The sequence below is a fragment of the Eleutherodactylus coqui genome, chromosome 5 (assembly GCF_035609145.1).
Source record: "Eleutherodactylus coqui strain aEleCoq1 chromosome 5, aEleCoq1.hap1, whole genome shotgun sequence".
NCBI classification, from domain to species: Eukaryota; Metazoa; Chordata; class Amphibia; order Anura; family Eleutherodactylidae; genus Eleutherodactylus; species Eleutherodactylus coqui.
This window is the reverse complement of record NC_089841.1, coordinates 127,943,143-127,964,043: the sequence shown is the minus strand read 5'-3', so window position 1 is coordinate 127,964,043 and position 20,901 is coordinate 127,943,143. Positions and strand designations below refer to the sequence as shown.

The 20,901-nt window shown below is 37.3% G+C and overlaps 1 protein-coding gene across 5 annotated transcripts in view; it reads left to right on the top strand.

The window, feature by feature from the left end:
* The first annotated feature begins 1,686 nt into the window (after window positions 1-1,686).
* The window catches only part of ZNF608 (zinc finger protein 608), an 83,887-nt gene continuing 64,672 nt past the window's right edge, over window positions 1,687-20,901 (top strand). The window contains exons 1-3 of one of the 5 annotated variants that reach the window (XM_066603124.1): window positions 1,687-1,845; window positions 3,871-4,124; window positions 4,586-5,666. In XM_066603124.1, coding sequence (XP_066459221.1) covers window positions 4,800-5,666 — 867 coding nt within the window. In that variant the 5' untranslated portion in view covers window positions 1,687-1,845; window positions 3,871-4,124; window positions 4,586-4,799. Of the gene's footprint in view, window positions 1,846-2,226; window positions 2,305-3,530; window positions 4,125-4,585; window positions 5,667-20,901 lie in introns of those variants that run through there. The other 4 variants (XM_066603126.1, XM_066603125.1, XM_066603127.1 and 1 more) reach the window with 4 other exon arrangements.

The following is a 20,901-nucleotide window of genomic DNA, read 5'->3' as shown; positions in this document are numbered from 1 at the left end:
TTGTATGATCTCCCCGTGTTGCATCTATGTCCTCTCACTACTCTGGTTACTTCTAACTCTCCAAAATACAAGGTGCATTCAAGTTCTAAGTCTCCTTTTTCTTTTTTCTTGGGAATAAAAGCAGATAGAAACATGGAACTCATTTTAGAAGACATGGACATTCTTTGAGGATGAGTGAGATGTATGGCAGCATCCTGCAGTGCACAGAACCCACGTGACAGTGAATGGAGTTAGAGGCACTTTCAATACTTAAAATGACGAAGTTAACGTTCATGACATGAAACGTGTATTTGTGGGTAAAACAGTTCAAAGAATGCCGAACATTGTGTGAGAATAATAATCTTCTTTACTTGTATGGTGCCAACTTATTCTGCAGCACTTATGAACCAAAGAAGCCTCAGCCATACACAAGCTGGTCCGACAACATGATTACGTGATTGGGGCAAATGGTTATGTAAGATTGCTGATTGACTGTGAAAGACATTGTCTGCAAAGTTGGCATTTCCATAGGATCTGTGAACTCCATCCTGCATGAAGACCTGAAAATGTGGAATGTTTCTTCCAGGTGGACGCCTGCTCATCTGGCAGCCCTTCTTCAGGGTTTCTTCACGACAACAACTTTGAAGGTGTTCCTCATGCTCCCTACTCATCTGACCTTGCACCTAGCAATGTGTGGCTATTTCCAACAGTGGAAGATAGTCTCTGTGTTCCCCCCTTTTTAAGTCATGCTGCTCTTGCATCAGAGATTTTGCAGTGGCCAAATAGACCCCTAAAGAAACGTCTGTAGTGGTCATGCAATCATGGCATCGAAGTTGTGAAAAATGTGTACGTCACGAGGGAGACAATAATGGAAAATACTTTTTGGGATGAGTAATTTTTTTTAGAAAAAAATTAAAAGACCGTAGAACTTAAATGCACCTTGTATATGTGTATGTAAGAGAGAAAGAGAAATAGGGATAGTAGGGATTAGAATGGAAGTAGGTGATTGCAGTCTGTATAAAACACAGAGCATAATCCTCCACATTCATTTTTATTTTAACCCTGATTATACTCTTGATTTAGAGCAGTATATGTACTCTGTTATTGCAGTACATAGCTAAAAAAAACTGTAATTACTGTATACACAACCAGGGTATTAAATCTTTCAATTTTTTCTATATTCAGTGAATTCCAGAAGTTTCCTAGATATTTTTTACATCTATGTGTATAGTGAATTCACTCTTTAAATAGACATGAGCTACTTGTTTTGTTTGACTGGTGACCATACCCAGCAATTACATATGTGTTTTTGGCGTACTCGCTTTCCACAGCCAGGGCTGTGTTCAGAGCCGTATTGTGACAGACAGTCCCTTTGTGCTGAGCAGGTTTGCATTTCACACTGCTCATAATTCAGTTAGGAACATGTGTTTATTGCTAGGGTAATTTTTTCTGCAGCCTGCCGTGTAACTGGCTTCTCCTCTTACATGAGTGTTTGTTAGAAGTGTATACACAGCACTATGCTCTCGTTTGCCTCCCCCACTGTGGCTAAAGAAAAACGCAGCCAATCATGACGCCAAGTTCCACAAATGCTCAACTCCGATTGGTCATATGAGAAAGGGCATTAGGAACAAAGAAAAGTCCTTTCAGGTAGAGATACTGCTCAATTCTCTTCTTCTCTCTTTCCCAGTTGTGATTTTCCCCAGTTCTGCTGCTCGCCTAGTATCATTAAGAAGAAATAGCTATCTGTAATGTACAAAAAAAGGAAGGATCATGAACACAATATAGGCATATAATAATCTCTCGGCGGCAGCAGCATAAAACATTGATGCAATTAGAAGCAAAGGTCATCTTGATCCTATTCAGATCGTAAGTACACATGTGTGAAACGCTGTGTCATACTGAACTGTTAACTTGTCCAGTAAAATAACTGGGAAGCTGTTTGTCTTAGATCAGAGGAATGAAAGGGCGAGTGTGCAGCTCCTCATACATCTCCACTCAGGATATTACCCTGGAAACCATCTCCACACCACTAATATAGACCTAAAGAGAATAGACTTTTAGCCACAGGACAGAGAGACTTGAGTGGATTTTATTGTACTCAGTGCACTCAGTGACAGCAAGATTAAAACTTTTCCATCCACCTCTCGTATTGGAAGCTATGTAGCTCACTTGCACTATGAGAACATTAACCCTAAATTAGGCTGTTCAATGCAATTCATCTTGCCTGTTATCAACCATTTGTGACCGAGATGACAGCTTTTTCAGAAAAAAAACTCTGCTACCCCCTACTTTAGCACAAATATCTCCAGTTACAAGACAAGAAAGGTGCGTGATACTTTTTTTTTTTTGCACTTTTGCTATTCTGTAATGTAATCCATATAGAGTGATTATAGTAACATTTTAAAGACTTAACACCTTGTACAAAGATTACATGTATCATTTGGATCTTTTATTTGCGTAACATGAAATGTTTGGCCTATGAATTGATATTGAGCCCCTTAGGACAGCACTGATATAATTGCATTCTGTGTACAGCGTTGCAGAATATGTTGGTGCTTTATTTAAAAAAAATATATATATATAGATTATTGATATAATGACAAGTATATATCTCACCCAGATAAATGCAACCCCCACCCCTGTAAAGGGGAGAAAAAAACTCTTTCCATGCATGCATAGCACGTTGTCTGCTCCCCCCCCCCCCCCCCCCCCCCCCTCCTGAGACACAGATGTACAGCTGCAGAGAGAACTGTTTCGCATTCATGAGTAATAGTTGTGGCAGGGGAGGAAGGGAGAGCAGGAGAACCTAAAGAGGTCTGCTTGTGTTAAAACCGAGATGAACATTTTCCTGATATTGCCTGTCACCCATTTTATGTTTTCGCGTCACGACAAGCAATTGAGCTCTTGATCCTCACGTGATGTAAAAGCTTGAGCTGCAACAAAATAGCTGCTTTCAGATGGCTGCTTGTTGCTAACTGCCCTTCCCCCTCCCTCCCTCTCTCTCCTCTTCTAACAAACCACTCTAGACTTTCAATCTATCAACAATTCATTACAGTGTTTTAACTGGGAATGTCAGCTAATTAAAAATACTAAGCATGCACAGAGATCACTTCACTGATACAGAAGGGGAAAAAAAAAAACATATTAACCTAAAATAAATGAAATGCGATGCAGTTGACTAATATCAAATCCTAATGCATATGCATGTTCAGCCAGCTGTAATCTTACAGATATGAGAGCATGGCCATTGGCCTTTACATATTGACCATAAGCAGTTAAATGCCACAATGACTTGCTGAAGCTGCACAAACAAATTACAGTGTGCAGAGGAGAAGGTTCACATCCCTCTGAAGATTGAGCATCACACTTAAAAATGTTTTGATAATAGGTTTATCAGATCCCAGATCCATCACTGTTCCAAGCAGCAGCCCCCACCCTCTCCCCTTCTCTTCATGTGTTTTTCAAGAAAGCAGATTTGTCAGAAAAACTAGTGGTTGGGGGAGGGTGTGGGAAATGCCACTTCCTGAGAAAGCACAGAGCTGAATCCAGACCAGAGTTTCAGTCCCTCTTTTTTCTCTCCCTCTCTCTCTTTCTTCACCCCCCCTCTCTTTTTCTCTCTCTCTCTCTCCCTTTCACTAATTTATCTGGATGTTAGCACATTCTGTCTTGTTACAACTGGACGCCTGTAGGTTTGTTCATAGGGATCATTACTTAACTGATCAGGATGGCTGTGAAATCTATGTTTAAAGGAAAGACGTGATTCAAGTGGTGTCAATGAAATAAACCCTACAACTTTTTTCCCCTCTATCCATTTTTTGGATTTTTTCTTTTTTTTTTTTACTTTCATGGATGAAATTGTGAAACAATTCCTCCTTGTGCTTTTCTCTTCAGTGTGAATCCCAGATGTAAAACTGAAAGGAAGGAAGACTGCAGAGAGAAAGGAGAATAAAGTGGAAAGATTCTGATGTTTATGCTAACAAGGAATATTGTGAATTACATGGTTACCCTCTGCTCGGGATATATGACTTGTTTTCTCCTTGAGAACTCATGGTGCCTAAGTAAAATGAAGAATCAACCTGGCTCGATTTGTATGGGTTGTAGGATTCTCTCTTGGTGGCCTTATTAACTAAATAAAATGACAAAAGGTAAGTTATTTGTCATTTCTTATTACAAACACTTCAGTATTGAGCATAATGTTTATCCTCATAAAATATATCTTTTACTCATCTCTGTCAAACACAACCTCAGTGCAATCACTGAGGCCACCTTGGTGCAGAACACTTAAAGTGTATGTCTTAATCAGTTTCCTGTGCAGTCAGTAATACTATATTTAACACACCTAACCATTCTCTGCTGCCTGATTACATTGCAGTTTGCTTTTTTTTCACCTTTTATTTCTCACTGTGTAGTTTACAAAACAGAAATGTGATACATTTGTTGCAAGGTCATTATTATGTATGTAATATAATGTATGTTTTGTTACATTATTAAAGTGTAACTATTGAGTTATAATAAAAGCATAATATGATTAATCTTGTAGAGTACAGTAAATATTTAGGTTCACTTCTGTGGTTTTATAACCCTGAATGTCTTTACCAACCCACAGAAGCTGTAAATCTACAGAAGTCACATTTGGACAGTTAATGGAATACATTGGACAAAAGACTTAACCTTTCCTTGGAATCACTTGGATTTGTTTTTTTTTATTATTATTATTATTATTAAGAAATTTGGACAGCATCACACAGAGATAGACGAATGTCCACTTTTCTCCCAAAACAAGTTCATGGGAATGTAATACCACCTGTCTCATCTTCAGGATGTCAGTGAGCACTTCTACTATAGGGAAAGGTGTGGATCCAACTGCAGTTGATGCGTATGACAGTGGTGATGACTGGGAAATTGGTGTGGGAAATTTGATTATTGATTTGGATGCAGATTTGGAAAAGGACAGACAGAAATTTGAAATGAGCAATTCAACAAATAGCGGCTGTGCTTCCAAGGACAGTGGACATTGCTTGGCATCAAGTGGACCAGTTAACTCTACCTCCTCTACATTAGCTGACAGCCTCAAATTTGCTTCAGTTCAGCAACCATCCAGCTCCCAAGGGAACAGCCACAAAGAGACTAGCAAATCAAAAGTGAAAAGGAGTAAAACTTCGAAGGATGTTAATAAGTCATTGCCTTCTGCATCTTTGTATGGGATGCCTGAGATTAGCAGTGGCACTGGCAAAAGACAGCAGGAGGCAGGACGCCTCGGGGAGGTGGCATCTTCAGCTGGCATGAATGCAGCACTGGGCCATAGCACTAATGGAGTTGGCCTTACTGCAAATACTACTTGTGGGAAAAATGTCAAAGAGGAGAGAACTGGAAGTAAAAGCCAAAACACCAGGGGCTCAAAAAGGGATAAGGATTCTGGAAAGTCTAGAAAGGACAGCAGTAATAAATTGTATGACCTTGGGCATTCCAACACTGGAGTGAATAACCAAGCAGTTGTGCATTTGTATGGTTTTGGAGGTGGAAAGGCCCCTGGGAATGGCAGCCCTTTTCATTGTGGCAATAGCCTTGCAGGGGAGTTGGCTAAGAGTACAGTTGATTCAGGGATAATGGGGAACTCTGTACTAGGCAAAAAAGAAGAGGAGGAAGAAGAAAGCCACAGGCGGAACAAAAAGTTAAAAACAGAAAAGGTAAAGTCAAATCATTCATTTCTTTCCTACTATTCTCTATTCACTGCATTAGACTGTAATGTATTATGTATTATGTGTTTCTTCTTTAAAATGTTCATCGCTTGATAGACTTATGGTTAGAAGAATCCTACTTTAACCTCTTTACCCTTCAAGACAAATGTTTTGTCAGAAAGATGCATTTTTGATATACTTCTTGTATTTAAATACTTGTCTTCTTTATACATTTTCAGTCCATTTATTTAAACAAAGAGTCAATCCTAACGTTTAGCAAATAGGTTCCCACCTTTTCCTTGCATCTACAAATGATCTCTAACTTATTTATATTCATTGGCTGTTATTTAGCAGGGCAGTTTTTTCTCCTTTGTTTTGTTTCCTGTGTTTATCTGGTGTTAATGTAGCTACTATTCCACCCCTCCCCCATAATTCTTATTGCCTGTAGCAGCCAGCTCTATTTGCACAACAGGCTAGAGTATAAACAACCAGTGAGAGATGACATGGTTACAATAATCTGCTCTGTTTGCTCATGGGGTGGGGGAGGTGTCTCATGTATCCTCTTGCATTGTCAGAGCTGTACTAGATAGGATTGCACTGAGAGAAAAAAAAATAAAGTCTTTTTTTTTTTCTAAGGATGTAACAAGAGAGCTATTTCAAGAAATGCAAGACAGCACTGTTTCAGGCACTCCTTTGATTTCAACCAGTCTGTCTTGAACTGTGTGAATGCTAAGTAGCTTGAAAGCACATGAGCAAATCAAATGTTAGGACTGGTTATAGAGAATGGCTATTCTTGCTGCTCATTGAGGCAGGTTATTTACTAGCAGTTATCCAGAGGGCGTAAGGTTTCTCTGGGGAACTAGTGCTTTTGTTGATTGATAATTAAGGGTCAAATGCATTCTACAGGCTGTGAACCCTTGTGTGTGTGGTGTGCTTTTTTTCCTTCATGAATTAAGTACTGTGAAGATTATGCATTCTGTCTTCATTGTTAGACCCACTTGTTTTAACTCTTGCATAAAAAGTGCATCTAATCACAAAAGATACATAATGTAGAAAAAAAAAAGGTGTTGCATCAAAGTTAATTATCTGGCTACTCATTTTTACATAAGCATCAGTCACATTTTAGATTTTTTTTAAATGTAATCCATAAATCTAATTGACTCTTGTGATGTTTTTACAAGCACCCAGTAAGTGTTCGCGTGAAGAGGCAGGAAGATAATGACATTTTACAGCGGCAATCTATGCATTGCATAAATTTGTCGCCCTTTTGTTTATGCTTTAGCTCTTTTACTGTAGGTATTTTGCCTGTCAATAATCTGTAATGTGCAGTTTCTTAATCAGCCTTAACAGTCCAGATAAATTGCTCTAATCCAGTGATTATAATAGCACTGGTTAAGGAGTCAGGTCTTTTCGATTGGATTTAGTGGCTTCCTGGAATGTGGGAGGTACCGCCCTTTTATATCCCCTTTAGCCTTTTAATCTTCCAGCCAAATGTTCACAATCAACAATTTTGTTTAGCTGGCAATCTGTACATTTCAGAATCTCAAAGGCTGCTGTCATGGCAACAAAGATTAGCATGCTGTGGTTTCCCTGCTTCTCTTAATAATTCCTTTCACAGTGCTCCTTCAGAGATAAAATGTGTGTGAGAATTATATTTTATCCATTGTTGTGTTTTTATGGCTTCGGTTATTAACTCTGCAGTGAATTCAATTACCAGGCAATCTCTGAAGCTTTCTTTGGCATTGAAAGAGTAAAGTCATGTTTTACATCACAATGTTGTATTCTTTGTCACCTTCCCCTCCTGGCCTGCCTCAAGCAAATATTTCCTTTTAAACCACTCAGATTCTTCTGATATCTTATTGTGGTTGCCTTGACTCTACGGAATTATTAGGAATTTTCCAACCAACGGCTATCGAAATTCTAATTATTTTTTGATGTTCTGTAAAAGATCTTCATGATCAAAATGTATTGCTTGCATTGATTGCATGCCATCCTGATGAAGGGACATTAAGTAGCTCTGAAAGCTTGCATATATCATTTTTTAGTTAGCCAATAAAGGTATCGCCCCTATAATACTCTTGTATTTTTTATACAAGAGTATTTATTATTATTGAGATTGTATGTAAGCCCAAATATAGTTGATCTCTATAAATAGGTCAGCTGAAACATTAAAATGGATGTTTTACCTTGAAAATGGCTGGATCATTGAAAAAAGGGAAGCTTCTCATGCACAATGAATTATGTTCAAATGTGTGGGCAATAAAAGACAAGCTACTCATGCAGCTCTAAGCTAAGCGACAAGTGAAGACTCTCATTGGAGCTGGAATAATTGATTGGTTGGTAGTCCAAAGCTTATATCACATGAAACTATCTTTATTGCCTATGTTTCAATCTGCTCTATAATCAAATGGTTCTGATATGTAGAGTAAGAGACATCTGAATTACTACGTTCCATTTTACCTTTTAATGTTTCCCATTATGGGAAACAATTTTCATACGCTTTCATTGGGTCAGGAGATAATGAATGAACACAAATGGCTTATTTGCTTGTACGTGACTCAGTAAAGTAAGCAAACCAAATGATGCATGCCCTTGGGCTTTGAGCCAATTCCAAAAATGTTATTTCTCATAGTTCAAAAGTAACTAAACCCATAGGCTTAGAAAATCTTTGTAAAATTGATACTTGTATCAGGTGATCATGGATTTATGTCCTAAGAATTAACAATGGGGCTTTATAGGGCTTCCTGTTATTCTATATATCCCATTAACCAAAGCAAAGTTTGTCAAGAAGAAGGTTACAAAGTTCAATGAGGAATATTTTAAACAGTTATCTAGAATTTTCTTTGTTCTTGTTCGAGATAAAACCTATTATGGGTTATGTTTACATGTCCTCAGTTTATCTTTGTTTTTCTATAAAACAATGTCTTTTTAAGATTTTCGAGTACACTTTTAGTAGTACATTTTTAAGAACACTTATTTATACAATTTTGTCAGGGTCAATATTAAATTGTCGCAGCCCCCAAATCACTTTATACTTGTTTAGCGCCCAACTTGATTAATGCATTTATGGCCTTGATTATGGTGTGACTGTTCATTGCCTTTCACATAACGTGCAGATTTTTCAGACTAAAACACTGGGTCAAAAAGGTCACTAACTCTAATTGAAATACAAAGTCTATTGAGGCTTCACAGCAGCCACTTCTTAAATCTACATAAGCGATTTAGCAATTAAATGCACTGCTAAATATGGTTGCCTGACAATAAGCCTGGTTCAAGTTCTTAGTGGGTTTTTACTTAATCATACTATTTAATAATGCAGCATCTGAGTGCGAGCAAATCAGCAAATGGCCAAAGCTATTGAAATCGAATAATGAATTTGTTTGAACCATTGATTTATTATACTTGAAAACTCTTTTGCGTGTCTTCTTAATTAGAAAAAAGGTTGAATTATTTCCATATAGCACTACCGAAATGAATGAAGGCATATAAAACAAATGTTACTGAAGGTTTGCCCCTGGTCATCTACTCTATGACTACCAATTACCCAGTGTAATTTGGTGACCTAATCATTGAGGTTCCTTTATATAACTCATGAATATTGCAATAACTTGACTCCCCATTTAAGTAGTGTCCCACATCCACATAGTGCAGTTATGTTCTTTTAAATAGCTAAAACTAGGATTAGATTGTAAAGAGAAAAGGCACAGGAAAGCTGAATGTCTCTTTGTAGCTTAGTTAGGAACCTAGACATGGGATAAGCATACCTCAACTGTTACAGTAGGGCCCATTTAGACGACTGAATTTTTGGTCCATGTGCTGTCCTTGTATTCCACAAACAACACATGAACCCATAAAAGCCTATTAAACTGCTCACATGGGCACCATATTTCCTATTCTGATCTGTTTTTACGCATGAGAATAGCACATGCAGTGTGTGTGTGGTCTGTGTCACATTCATGCAGGGTAAAACCATGATGCCCTGCATGGCATAACCAAACAGGACAAGGATGAACTAACCAGAGGCACCAGACAGAGTTACTTTTCTAAACAAACTAGGACATGGTTGGCCCCTGCTTGAAAGCAGGGTGATTGTCCTGATAAGGACAGCCCCACGTATCATACCTACTAGATCTTGTCCATTCCTACATAACAATTGGGGACAAGACACAGGTACAATTCAGGCAAGGAACACTGCCACACTAAACAGAACATGAGACAGGCTTTTGCACACCTCTGCATGGAGGGGATATAGGCATCCGCACACCTAGAGACAAAAGACCAACAGAGCAAGGACCTGGCATTCCTTTTCTGCCCATCAACGGATGAGTAGGACAAACAAGACATTAACTGGATGTTCCGACCGCCATTGATATGGGTAGATCAGACAGATGAACAAACCGTCAGACAAACAAACTGACTAACAGACAGACAGACAAATAAATTGATAGAGCACAGAATAGCTTGCATTCAACATCAATACAACAGACGAAAATGGATCCAGACAAACAGAACTCAGGAATAAAACAAAATGGGAGCCAGATAGACAAAGCTTTGGCAGATATGCATGCACACTGCTGACATAAGCCACATGACCAGCACCCATGACAGGGTGTGCTCGGATTATATAGCATCACTTTATTGCTGATTGGCTGACCAGGAGAACCACCTCCCTGACAACTAATCACAATGTACACTACAGAGGATGATGCAGCAGAGAAGAGGGGAACTCAGAGGTATTCCCAGCAGCCAACATAAGGTAATTCTGTAGCAAGAGTACTACTGAGGTATTCCCAACAGCTGACACAAGGAACCTCTGTAGTGATGGCGTGCTATGACACTTCTATTCTTAATTCTCAAGGACCACTGTTACTCAGATGGAAAGGTTATTGGCTGGTTGAACTAAGACTAAGCAGACAAAACAGACAGACAAACAGAAAGTCCAGATTTCCAGCCAAATAACACTTTGACAATTGGACAGTACATGGGTGGGTGTACTTTTCAATATGTTTTGTGCCTGATTTGTATGGGTGTAATTTAAGGTGCAGCCTTAATGTAATGTCTATAATCTCTAATTTATTACAGCAACTGAAAGCTATATACTAAATTTCATATACTTTATAAGGTAACATTGAGTTCAATTGTTCTACACCATATCAGCATACAGTACCAAGTGGATACATTTGTATAACAATATATCTAGCTTTAGTTACAACTAATGGCATTTCTCCGGCAGAAAGCAATGGAAGAAAAAGTCACATCTGCTCTTAATTTCCACCTCCCTGCATTGAACCACACAAGGGTTTTATTATATCCCAGGTTCTTTTGTGATGCTGCATACAGCTTTACTATTACAAAGTGTGTACCACATAAATGAGTGAATTTCATGGAATTGGACATCATCCCATTTCATTGATTTTGGAATAGTATCATCTGTTTGTGATTTCATTCCCCTCCAAATAGCAGTGTATATGTGGTATATATCAAATCCATTATTCAATGGGAAAATTAATGTTTTTAGCTCTGTGGTCTGGTAAGTGGCAAATCACCTAATAAAAATGTTATGTCTCCACACTTTTTTCCTGTTGAGGAAAGAGGCTTAGACTTAAATTTTAGTCATTCATCCATTACAACTGTGACCTGCTAGCATACAAGCATTGAAAAGGAAAACATCATCTGGCCTTTGTTTGAAGTCTTTTATTGAGGCTAATGACTGGTCTTGTGCCACCCTCAGATAAATGACATTATCTTTGAGTGGTCTGACAGGCAACAGACATGTTAATGGTAAAGCTGCAGGGAGGGTTTGTCATAGCTGTAACAAAAGGAAAAACACAGATCTTTTGACATGGTTATAATTGGAAAGCAGTGTCTTTAAAAATGTAAAACAGTGTGTATAGGGCTGATACAAGGTGTAGATATGCTTATGCTTAAACTGTGTACTCGGAGATGTCAATATGTCCTCATAGAGCAGCAGTATTGTTAAGTCAGTTCAATCTGTCTATTATATTCTACTGTTGTTCACAGTTTTTCTGCTGCTCATTATTTTCTTTTGAGTTGGGGAGCTGTCAATACTAGATGTCAATTTCAACAGACTATTGCTTACACTCTGCTATCGGTAAGAAGTGTCGCCTTGTATGGTGACAGACAATTATTTACAGTGCTCCTCCAATCCATATAAAATAATATTTGCTACTTTCCTATTTTTTTCTCTTTTTACTCGGTGATAAAAGATGAGCGTATACATGCTTTTTCCATTCAATGTCTGGCAATATTCTTATTACAGATCCCTATTTTACTTATATAAGACACTGGAGGCTAAAATTCTGACCCTTATGTTAGCCTCCATTGTTTTAAATGGGTAAAATATGTTACAGTAATAGAAAATGTATGAGTTGGTGAACCAGTGACTTTCCATATTTTGCTCATCTTTAATGATGATCATTAGTGATTAAATTATAAAACTCCTTTGATACAGACAAAATAGGATATCTAATAGCCTTTCCGATTGTAAAATTATAGTGATTCTATTCAGTATGTTTAGCATGCGAGAAAGTTCTTAAGCAGGTCTTAAGCAATGTGGCTGATTAGTAGCCTATGGGATTGCTTGTACAATCCCATCAGCAACATGAGGTTACCTTTACATGGGCCAATAGTCGCCCAAATAATCACTCAAACGAGTGTTTACGGCTGACTGTTGGACCATGTAAACATGGCACCCGATGGTCCTTCTGTCTTAAGCCACCTTGAAAAGACTAAACTTGGCTGATTAGGGAGCCAGTTCAGAGAAAAACACATTAGGCTTACACAGATTGACAAATGATTGGTTAGGTTTGGTTGATAATGTCATACATTTACATTTATAGACAATTATGGTCAATATTTTCTAACTAGATTGATCATATTTTAGTAGACAGACATCTTCCATTGGTCATTTTGACTTCATTTACATACAATTTTAGGACAATGGTCATCTGAAATGGCAAAATTGGACTTTTTGGGTGACTTTTGATTTCTAACATTTGTTTCGTTGATTTCCGTTCACTAGTGATTGATGGAAAACCACCTATGTTGCCTATCTAGTCTGTGGCATCTACAGGAATTGATTTGTAGAGATTAAGCTGAATCTATACGTAGTTCACAAATGTGGATGTTTCCATCTATTGAAAATGGTACTGATTAAGATTTTCAAAATATATATTTTTTAAAATCTTCTTTAATACACAAAAGGAAATATGAATGTGGGTGTATGTTTGATCGTTTATTGTTCAATGACATGGCCTATGAAGTTATAGAAAAGCCTCACATTCCACTCTTCAGTAGAATATTTGCCTTTATGTGAAGGAACTTTTACCTCCAGCAGTGTTATGTACATTCTTCTATTGTGAGCAACTTTAGAGGATAAAAAGGCTGATTACACCTTAGTTCTCACTGTAATTGGAATGGTATGTTTTGCATTTGAATACATGTTGTGCTTCTATTCAGGTATAAACACTCATGTTACACTGTGAAGACAACAGCATAGGGAAATGGTGAGAGTCTTATTTCTCACTGAAACTAGATTTGAGATGTTGAATGAATGGTGTCAATAGATTCTTTTATTTAGTTGCTTTTCTTCCACAACCTTTTTTTTCTTATCAAAGCCGTAAGAGGTGACAGATGTTTGCAATGCTAAAGCAGTATGTCCTTATTGAGAACATACATACATACAAATGTTTGAGCTTATTCCAGTACTGGACAATATAGCCAAACATAAAATTAATAGACTTTTCATGATAAACTGACTTCTTCACCTGGCTACATTCAATTGAGAACACTGGCTTTTATTCTGCAATCCACTTCGATATATTTTTGAACGTTTCCTAAGTTATTTACCAAAAATGTTCAAATGCTGTAACTAGATAGATGGATAGAACAAAAAATTCAAATCTGACAAGTTCTTTGATATTTTCACCAAACCTTTTGTGGGAATTATTGTATTATTGCCCCATTTGTCCTTTTGACGGTAAGGTTTGAATTAGAATCCGGTCATGTTTGTATTTTTGTCAGTCTGAGGAAACATATGATCACTGAGTTATGAGTGCTGTAAATGTTTATTGATATTTAATAGCAAAATTTAATAAAATGGTATACTGGCCTTTACTGTCTTAAGTACATGAAGACATGGTGCAGTACTAAAATAAACAGAATCAACCATGATTACTTGTAAATTGTAAAAAGATTTTAAAATATTTTTTTTTTTAAATCTGTCATCAGGTTCATGCTGTCTGAACAGGATAGTGATGTCTATTGCCCCTTGTATATTTTATTCTGAAATGCTGTGGATTTTCAAAATAAACATAATTTGAAGTTTGACTTAAAAATGGAACCTTGAGTCATGGGAGAGGGCCATGATAGTCTCTCCCTGCCCGACGCATGAAGGCTGACAGCTCTTTATACACAACCCACTCCTTGACTCAGAGTTCCATTTCTGACCCAAATGTCAAAGTATGTTTTGTCTTAAATGCCACATTGTTTCAGAATAAAACATACATGGGGCAATTGTGATCCCTGCCCCAGGTTCATGGTGCCCATGATTCGGGCATTATGAACCTGATGACAGAATCCCTTTAAATAAGATTTAAGACTTGGACAGTCCTGTATGAAATTGCAGTTTTGCCTGAAGGAAGTGATAGCAGGTAGGTGTCATGGCATAAAGCCACCATTTTTGGCTTTTAACTGCAGTGAGAAATTTTCCTTGCAACATCACTGCATGCTAAATGAAGCACAGCAGGGCTACCATTGAAATACATTATTATTATTTATTTTGAAGGGTCAGTAATTTCTTGGGACTATGCATATGAAAACGGGGGTTTAAATACATCACATAAGATAAAAAACGAGTAGGCCCTCGATGAACTTGACTATAGAGGTGACAGACAGGTGCAGAGAGGGAAGACCTTGTCCATGAGGGCTTACAATCTATAAGGGAAGAAGGAAAGAGACAACAGGTTAATAGATGAGGCTACAAACTGCTGACATGGCAGTGTGGTAAAAGTCGTTTATTGTAGGATGTAGGCCTTTCTGAAGAGGTGAATTTTAAGGTCTCTTTTGAAGGTTTCAAAGGTGGGGGGAGAGTCTGATGTGTTGGGACTCTATTGACCTATTTCCAAGTCTCATAGTCTCCTAGGGCAAAGAGCTACGCTCTACTAATACATGGTGGTCTACTGTTGGAAGCTCACAGCTATTAGTAAAAAATATCTCAATTTAGCATGTAATGGGAGTTGAGGGTTTTAGGCAATCATGACAATGTTGTGACAACAATTTACTCATTGACTTATTAAGCAAACAATGTTTTCTAAGCTACAAACATTGATAAAATAAACAGGAGGTAACTAATTAGGTAAACAATAAAAGCACTGAAAAGTAACTCAGACGTATATTACTGCGGCTGAACCTTTTATTGAATGCATTGAAAGATGTTTTAATGAATATCATACAGTGTATGATTTCATCACACTAACCTTTCATAATGCTCTCCAGGTTTCTTTCTGAAAAATGTCCTTTCAACCATCAAATAGCTTCCCATCAAAGAAAATCATTTCAAAACCTTTTGAAACCACTTTCTCTTCAAGCCTAAACTTAGAATACAGATGTAATATTTATACTCTCGAAAAGGAATAGGCGCGCAGGAAAATATCCGTCTTTGGTCCCTAAAAGCTAGCTTTCTGTAAACATTATGGCATTTCCACAGGTTGTTAATGCTCAAGCCATGGAAACACATTTGTAGAAGGAATTATCAGATTCTAAGAACCATGAACTTTTACCCCCTGTGATGACTTTTATAGGGGGCATTATAAAAGGGTTAACTAAGTAGTAAGTTGCGTTTAACAACCTGTAGTTTCAATTTACAAAATATACCAGCAAACCAAATTATTTTTGGATTTCCTCTTTCCTCTTTTTTTGGCCGGATAATTTGGATAGCTCATGTTAAAAGCAATAATGATGTTTGAATTGGAAGGACTGGCCTTACGGTTCTCATTCTTCACACAGAGCTGTTTGTTTGTGTGTGGTTCACCACACTACATGGATAATGCTATCAAATCTGGGCTTTATTATAACCTTAGAACTGCAGTGGTGCAGCACTTTTCTTGTTCAGTGTTCAGCCTGGGATTCATTTCCATGCCAGCAGTATGTCTAATGGAACTTGAAGGAATATTTTTTGTACTTTTTAAGAGAAAGCTTCTTATTTGTTACTCTGTCGGCAAACTGCCATTGCAGTTAATGGTACTTGAAATAAGAAAATATACAGATGTGTCCTTCTTTCATTTATCTCTATCTCATTTATGTTAAATAAATATGTAAAAAGGCTAAAGGTTCTACGGATGCCCTCTGTCATCCATCACCCATAGACTCCAATATTTTAAAAAAATTATATTTAACGTACACCATTTGACCGGATGGAGCCAGAGTGTATTAAACCGAAATCATGACAAGTTGTATAACTTAACACATTTTAAGCTAAGTTAAAGGGTAGACACATCTATATATGCTAGCCTCTTCTGGGTACAGATTGCCTAGATGGATGATGGAACCAGAATAGCAAAGATATCAATGGATTGTTGTTTAAAGAAAAATGAAATCCAATGACACACTGTTTAACCATATTTTTAAGGGCATCACATCCCGGCTTTGCATTTTCAGTGCTTTTTGTGATTCATTTGTTGTTACTGAATGTAAAACTGAAAAATGTAATGGATTTACAGTACTTGTTTCAGCTGTTAGCAATAGATAACCTAATATATTAGTCAAATGGCAAATTTATCTAATATTTTTTCAGCAAAAAAACATAGTTCCTTTAGTAGATTTATTGATGTTTGAATTTGTAAACCCAATCCCATATCAACTAATTGACTCTTGTGATTAGGAGTCCAGGGAAGTTAAATAGACACATCAAGCCAACTCCAAATTTTGAACAGTGGATCCAGATGACCACCTAAAGGCCCATTTAGACACAATGATTATTGCTCAAAATTCACTCAAAAGCCATCTTTTGAGCGATAATCGTTGTGTGTAAATGTGCCCATCTTTCACTGTTCGGCCGAACAATGAATTTCAGTTCTGCCTGAAAACCCTCATTCAGCAGAAGAGCTGATAACCAGGACCGCACACTGTGTTCTGCGGGGGAAGAGGGGGTGGGGGGGGGGGTTGAAGCTGATAACAGCTAATTGCTTTGTCTCAGCTGACAGCCCCACAGGCAGAACAAAGTAAAAGTAATCAGGGAACAGCAGGAGGTTTGTTCCCTGATCACAGCTCCCAGTGGCTCACATGCTACTACTTGGTACTGATAGGCACTACTACAAGTAGTAGTTTATGCAAAATGATCGCTCAAAAGCCATCTTTTGAGTGATATTCTTTGCAGTGTTAATGCACCCTAAGATGTATGCTGGTATCCCGACTACCCCCAGCAGCGAATGGGAAAAAAGGACTGGACTGTTGGATTTCAATATGTCTGAATTTTTTTGTTATCAGGCTAAATAAACCACTTTCAGAAATGTTTATTAGCCGCTTTCTTCCCTTTTCCCATTTAGTCATTTAGAGTATAGCCGACAGATATTCGACCTATATTGACAAGCCCTAAATAGCTCAATGCGAGGTGGAATATGCTGTGTTTGTGTTATAAAACAAAAATGACAAACCTACTTTCCTGCATTTTTGATGAACATTATGAAATATAAATTACCTTATTTTGTATTACAGCAATAAGCAATTCCAATGTATTTCCATAACAGTAGAATGGAGCAGCATGGTGGCTCAATGATTAGCACTATTCTCTTGCAGTACTGGTGTTCTAGTTTCAAAACTGACCAAAGGCAACTTCTACATGGTATTCATATGTTCTCCCTGTGTTTGTGTGGGTTTCCTCCTGGTACTCTAAAAAAAAAAAACATGCAGTTGATTAATTTTAGATTTAGATTTTGAGCCCGGGGGGAATATGAATTGAAGTAAGTAATGACAATCATTGTACAGCGCTGCAGAATAAGTATCCGCTGTATAAATGAGTAAACTAAATAAACAAATGTCTTTCAATTGAATCTGATTCGCTCGCTCACGTATACAGTTTATCACTACAAATGATCATTTGGATCATCCTAAACATGCATTTCTCTTTGTCTCTCTGTGTATTTCCTAACATCTGTTTTGGACAGACAAATCTGTTTCTTGTTTAGTAGAGGCGATCCTGAGCATTTCAAAACTTTTGTATGTTTGTACTCATTAATTGAAATGTCCTGTGATCTTTTAGACTTGTGTTCTAAACTGACAGTTTATTCTTCCGTCTCCACTTTATAACTTAACCTCATTGGCCATAGTCAAACATACAAAGTGTGGGTTAGGTAGACTACTTTGCTGTAGTCATGGACCACCCAAGGAGTTGTGATACTTCCTGCTTGGAAGCAATCATGTTGAGAGCAGGCAGGAACCTGAATGATAATTAGGTAATAGCATTTAGTGCATACATTCAGCCAGTATTATTCAGTGTCTTTCCTACACTGAGCACAGTGGAAATAATCATATTCAGAGAAAAGGAAGGGAGGTTGCGCTCAGATAAGCAAAGGAAGAGTAGGCTTGCAAGACCATTAGTTGCTTGTTCTGTAAAACGCTTCTCAAGTACAAATATAGTGATATTGTTACCATTGTTGCTTTTGTTCTTATTATATTACTTCCACTACATAGATTATATATGTAGCACATACACTGAAAACGTAGCGGTGACAGATTTTCTTTCATGGTTTGTGTGCTGTACTTGTCAATAGCTTCCTACATTTCCATTTATTCTCGAAACATTTTATGAAATTACTCCTGGAAATTTCCATCATGCCCATACATTTCCATTGTATCTGGCACTAGAGATTTTGCCCATTAAGTTCACACATTGTGCTCCATAATATTTTGCTTCTCTGGTTTGTCTAAAGCTTACACAGTATTAAATTACCATTTATTTTACTTAACATGCAGGTCAGAGCCTTTTTAAAAAATAAGCTAAAAGTCATTGTTTCCTAGTTGTATGCTGTTACTGCTCAGATGTGACTGACAGAACTGCATGCATTACAGTAAAGCATATTCATTTTCATCTAGTACCCGTTTATTGCCTTGAGCACTGTAAATCTGTCAGCTCTTCACAATACTTTCACCTCTTTCTTCATTTGCTCTAGCTCCTAGTTTGACAACATTCCCCCTAGGCAGAATCCTAATCTGCTTCCAATTAGTTGCAAAATGTGACTGAAATTTCCACATTCTGACTGTAGTGTGCACACATCTAGCAAGAAAGAATAATACTGTGGATTTGGGGTTTGTTTTTTTTTTAATCACATGTATTTTCCATAAAAACACAAGAGTTTTCATGTTTTTTTCTATTGCCTCCGTCCCTGGTATTGCATCAGCTCTCACACACTGAAAAGAATTAAGATGATTCTGTACTGATCCAGCCTTCTGATCCCTTACTTAATTAAACTGTATAATTCATGCATAATTCAAGTACATATCATTGTACAGCATTACTGAATCTAACATTTTCTTATAGAAGCAGGGATTAGATTGTGTTATTGCCCTGAAATGAGTGCATCTTCACAAGCCACATAATCTCTCTAGTGTATATTTCAGTTTGCTGACCTTTTTTCAAAATTGTTCCAATGAATAACAGTTGCTAATTTATTTTATGGATTGGTGATTTATTTAGTATGAAAGCAAAGCTCAAAAATAAATTATAAATAAATAAAAATAAAATACACAGATCTAATTTATGAAAAAATTCTATACCATTGTTACTATGGAATGGTTATTGTTATGTTTCATCATTCTTCTAAACAATTTCCTAATCATTCTGCATAGGAGTGTTTATGTTGACTAACCAAATGTTATATACACATATGTCAAGAGCTGCATGTATTTAGTATCTTGTGTGGAATGTTTCTAATGTCAATTTTAAGGCGCTGGTCATGTACTGAAAATGAATACTCTGAGTCTTAACTGATTGAAGTAGAGAATGAATACATAGAGAAAACTAATGATAAAATGATGAGGTCAGTGGATAATGAATTATCAATGTTGGGTAAGACCACTAGCTGTTCACACTGTCCTACAGACCATTAGTTTGCTAGTTTCAGAAACTGATTTTATTTTTTCAACAAAAAGTTTACTTGTCCCCAGTATATAATGAATCTTTCAATATTTGAGGCTTCTTCATATCCTTCTCCATATTCATGGGGTTTGTTATTAGAAACTTTTACGCCATTCCTCGCAGACTATCTTCTTGAATGTAAGTTACCCTTCACATATCCCTGCAGTATCAACAGGCAATGTAGAGCCCCATGTGGCACAGAGTGCTAAGGCAGCAGAAATGCCGTCCAAAGCTCTTGCTCATGACCTGAAGGTTGCAAAGTTAATCTCTGAATAGTTCAGGTAGCCTGCTCAAGGTTGACTCATCCTTTCGAGGTCGGTAAAATGAGTACCCAGCTTGGTGGGGGATATTAAATAAACTATTTGAAAGCGCTGCGGAATAAGCTGACACTATAGAAATAACAACATTTTTTTTAAAAGCCAAAGTCGGTGTAAAAATACCATTATACATGGCAATTATTGTCTGAATAATTGCTGAAAACAGCCAATTTGGGAAATATTTGACCCATGTACACATGGCCACCAACAGTGCACTGAGTGAAAAATTGCTCACTTGTCGGAGTTGCTTGTTTTTTAGCTCACCTGAAAACCAAGCGATGATGGTCCGTGTAAACAGGCAGTCCTTCATCTATGTCATCTAGGACTGTCTGTTTGCAGTGAGTGGAGGCAGATGATAACGTTTTGCTTCTATTCTCTAAAAAAAGGAGACTATTGCTTGTGTGTGAAAGCTGACACACATATTAAAGGTCCTGTTGCATGGAACAAGTTCAATATCCTATCACTAATAAAAATAATTAATCTTGTCTACTAATTTTTCTAAGAAATTTCAGAATAGTCAACCCCTTGGATAATTCTTTGTCTATCTTGTAACTTAAACCTTGTTTACTTTTACCATCTAGAGACTGTTTACACTAACAATGACAAGAATTGTAAATTACCCTATGTAATGTTCACTGTAGTTATCTCATAGTTGTTCAAGCAAGACCTGTTCTCCTAAAAAAAAGGTCTGGTGATAACAGAGGTTATCAGTGTTAAAGTTCAAGTGTTAAGCTTGCCATACACCTTTAATAGATGTTGGGGGGAATGATCAACT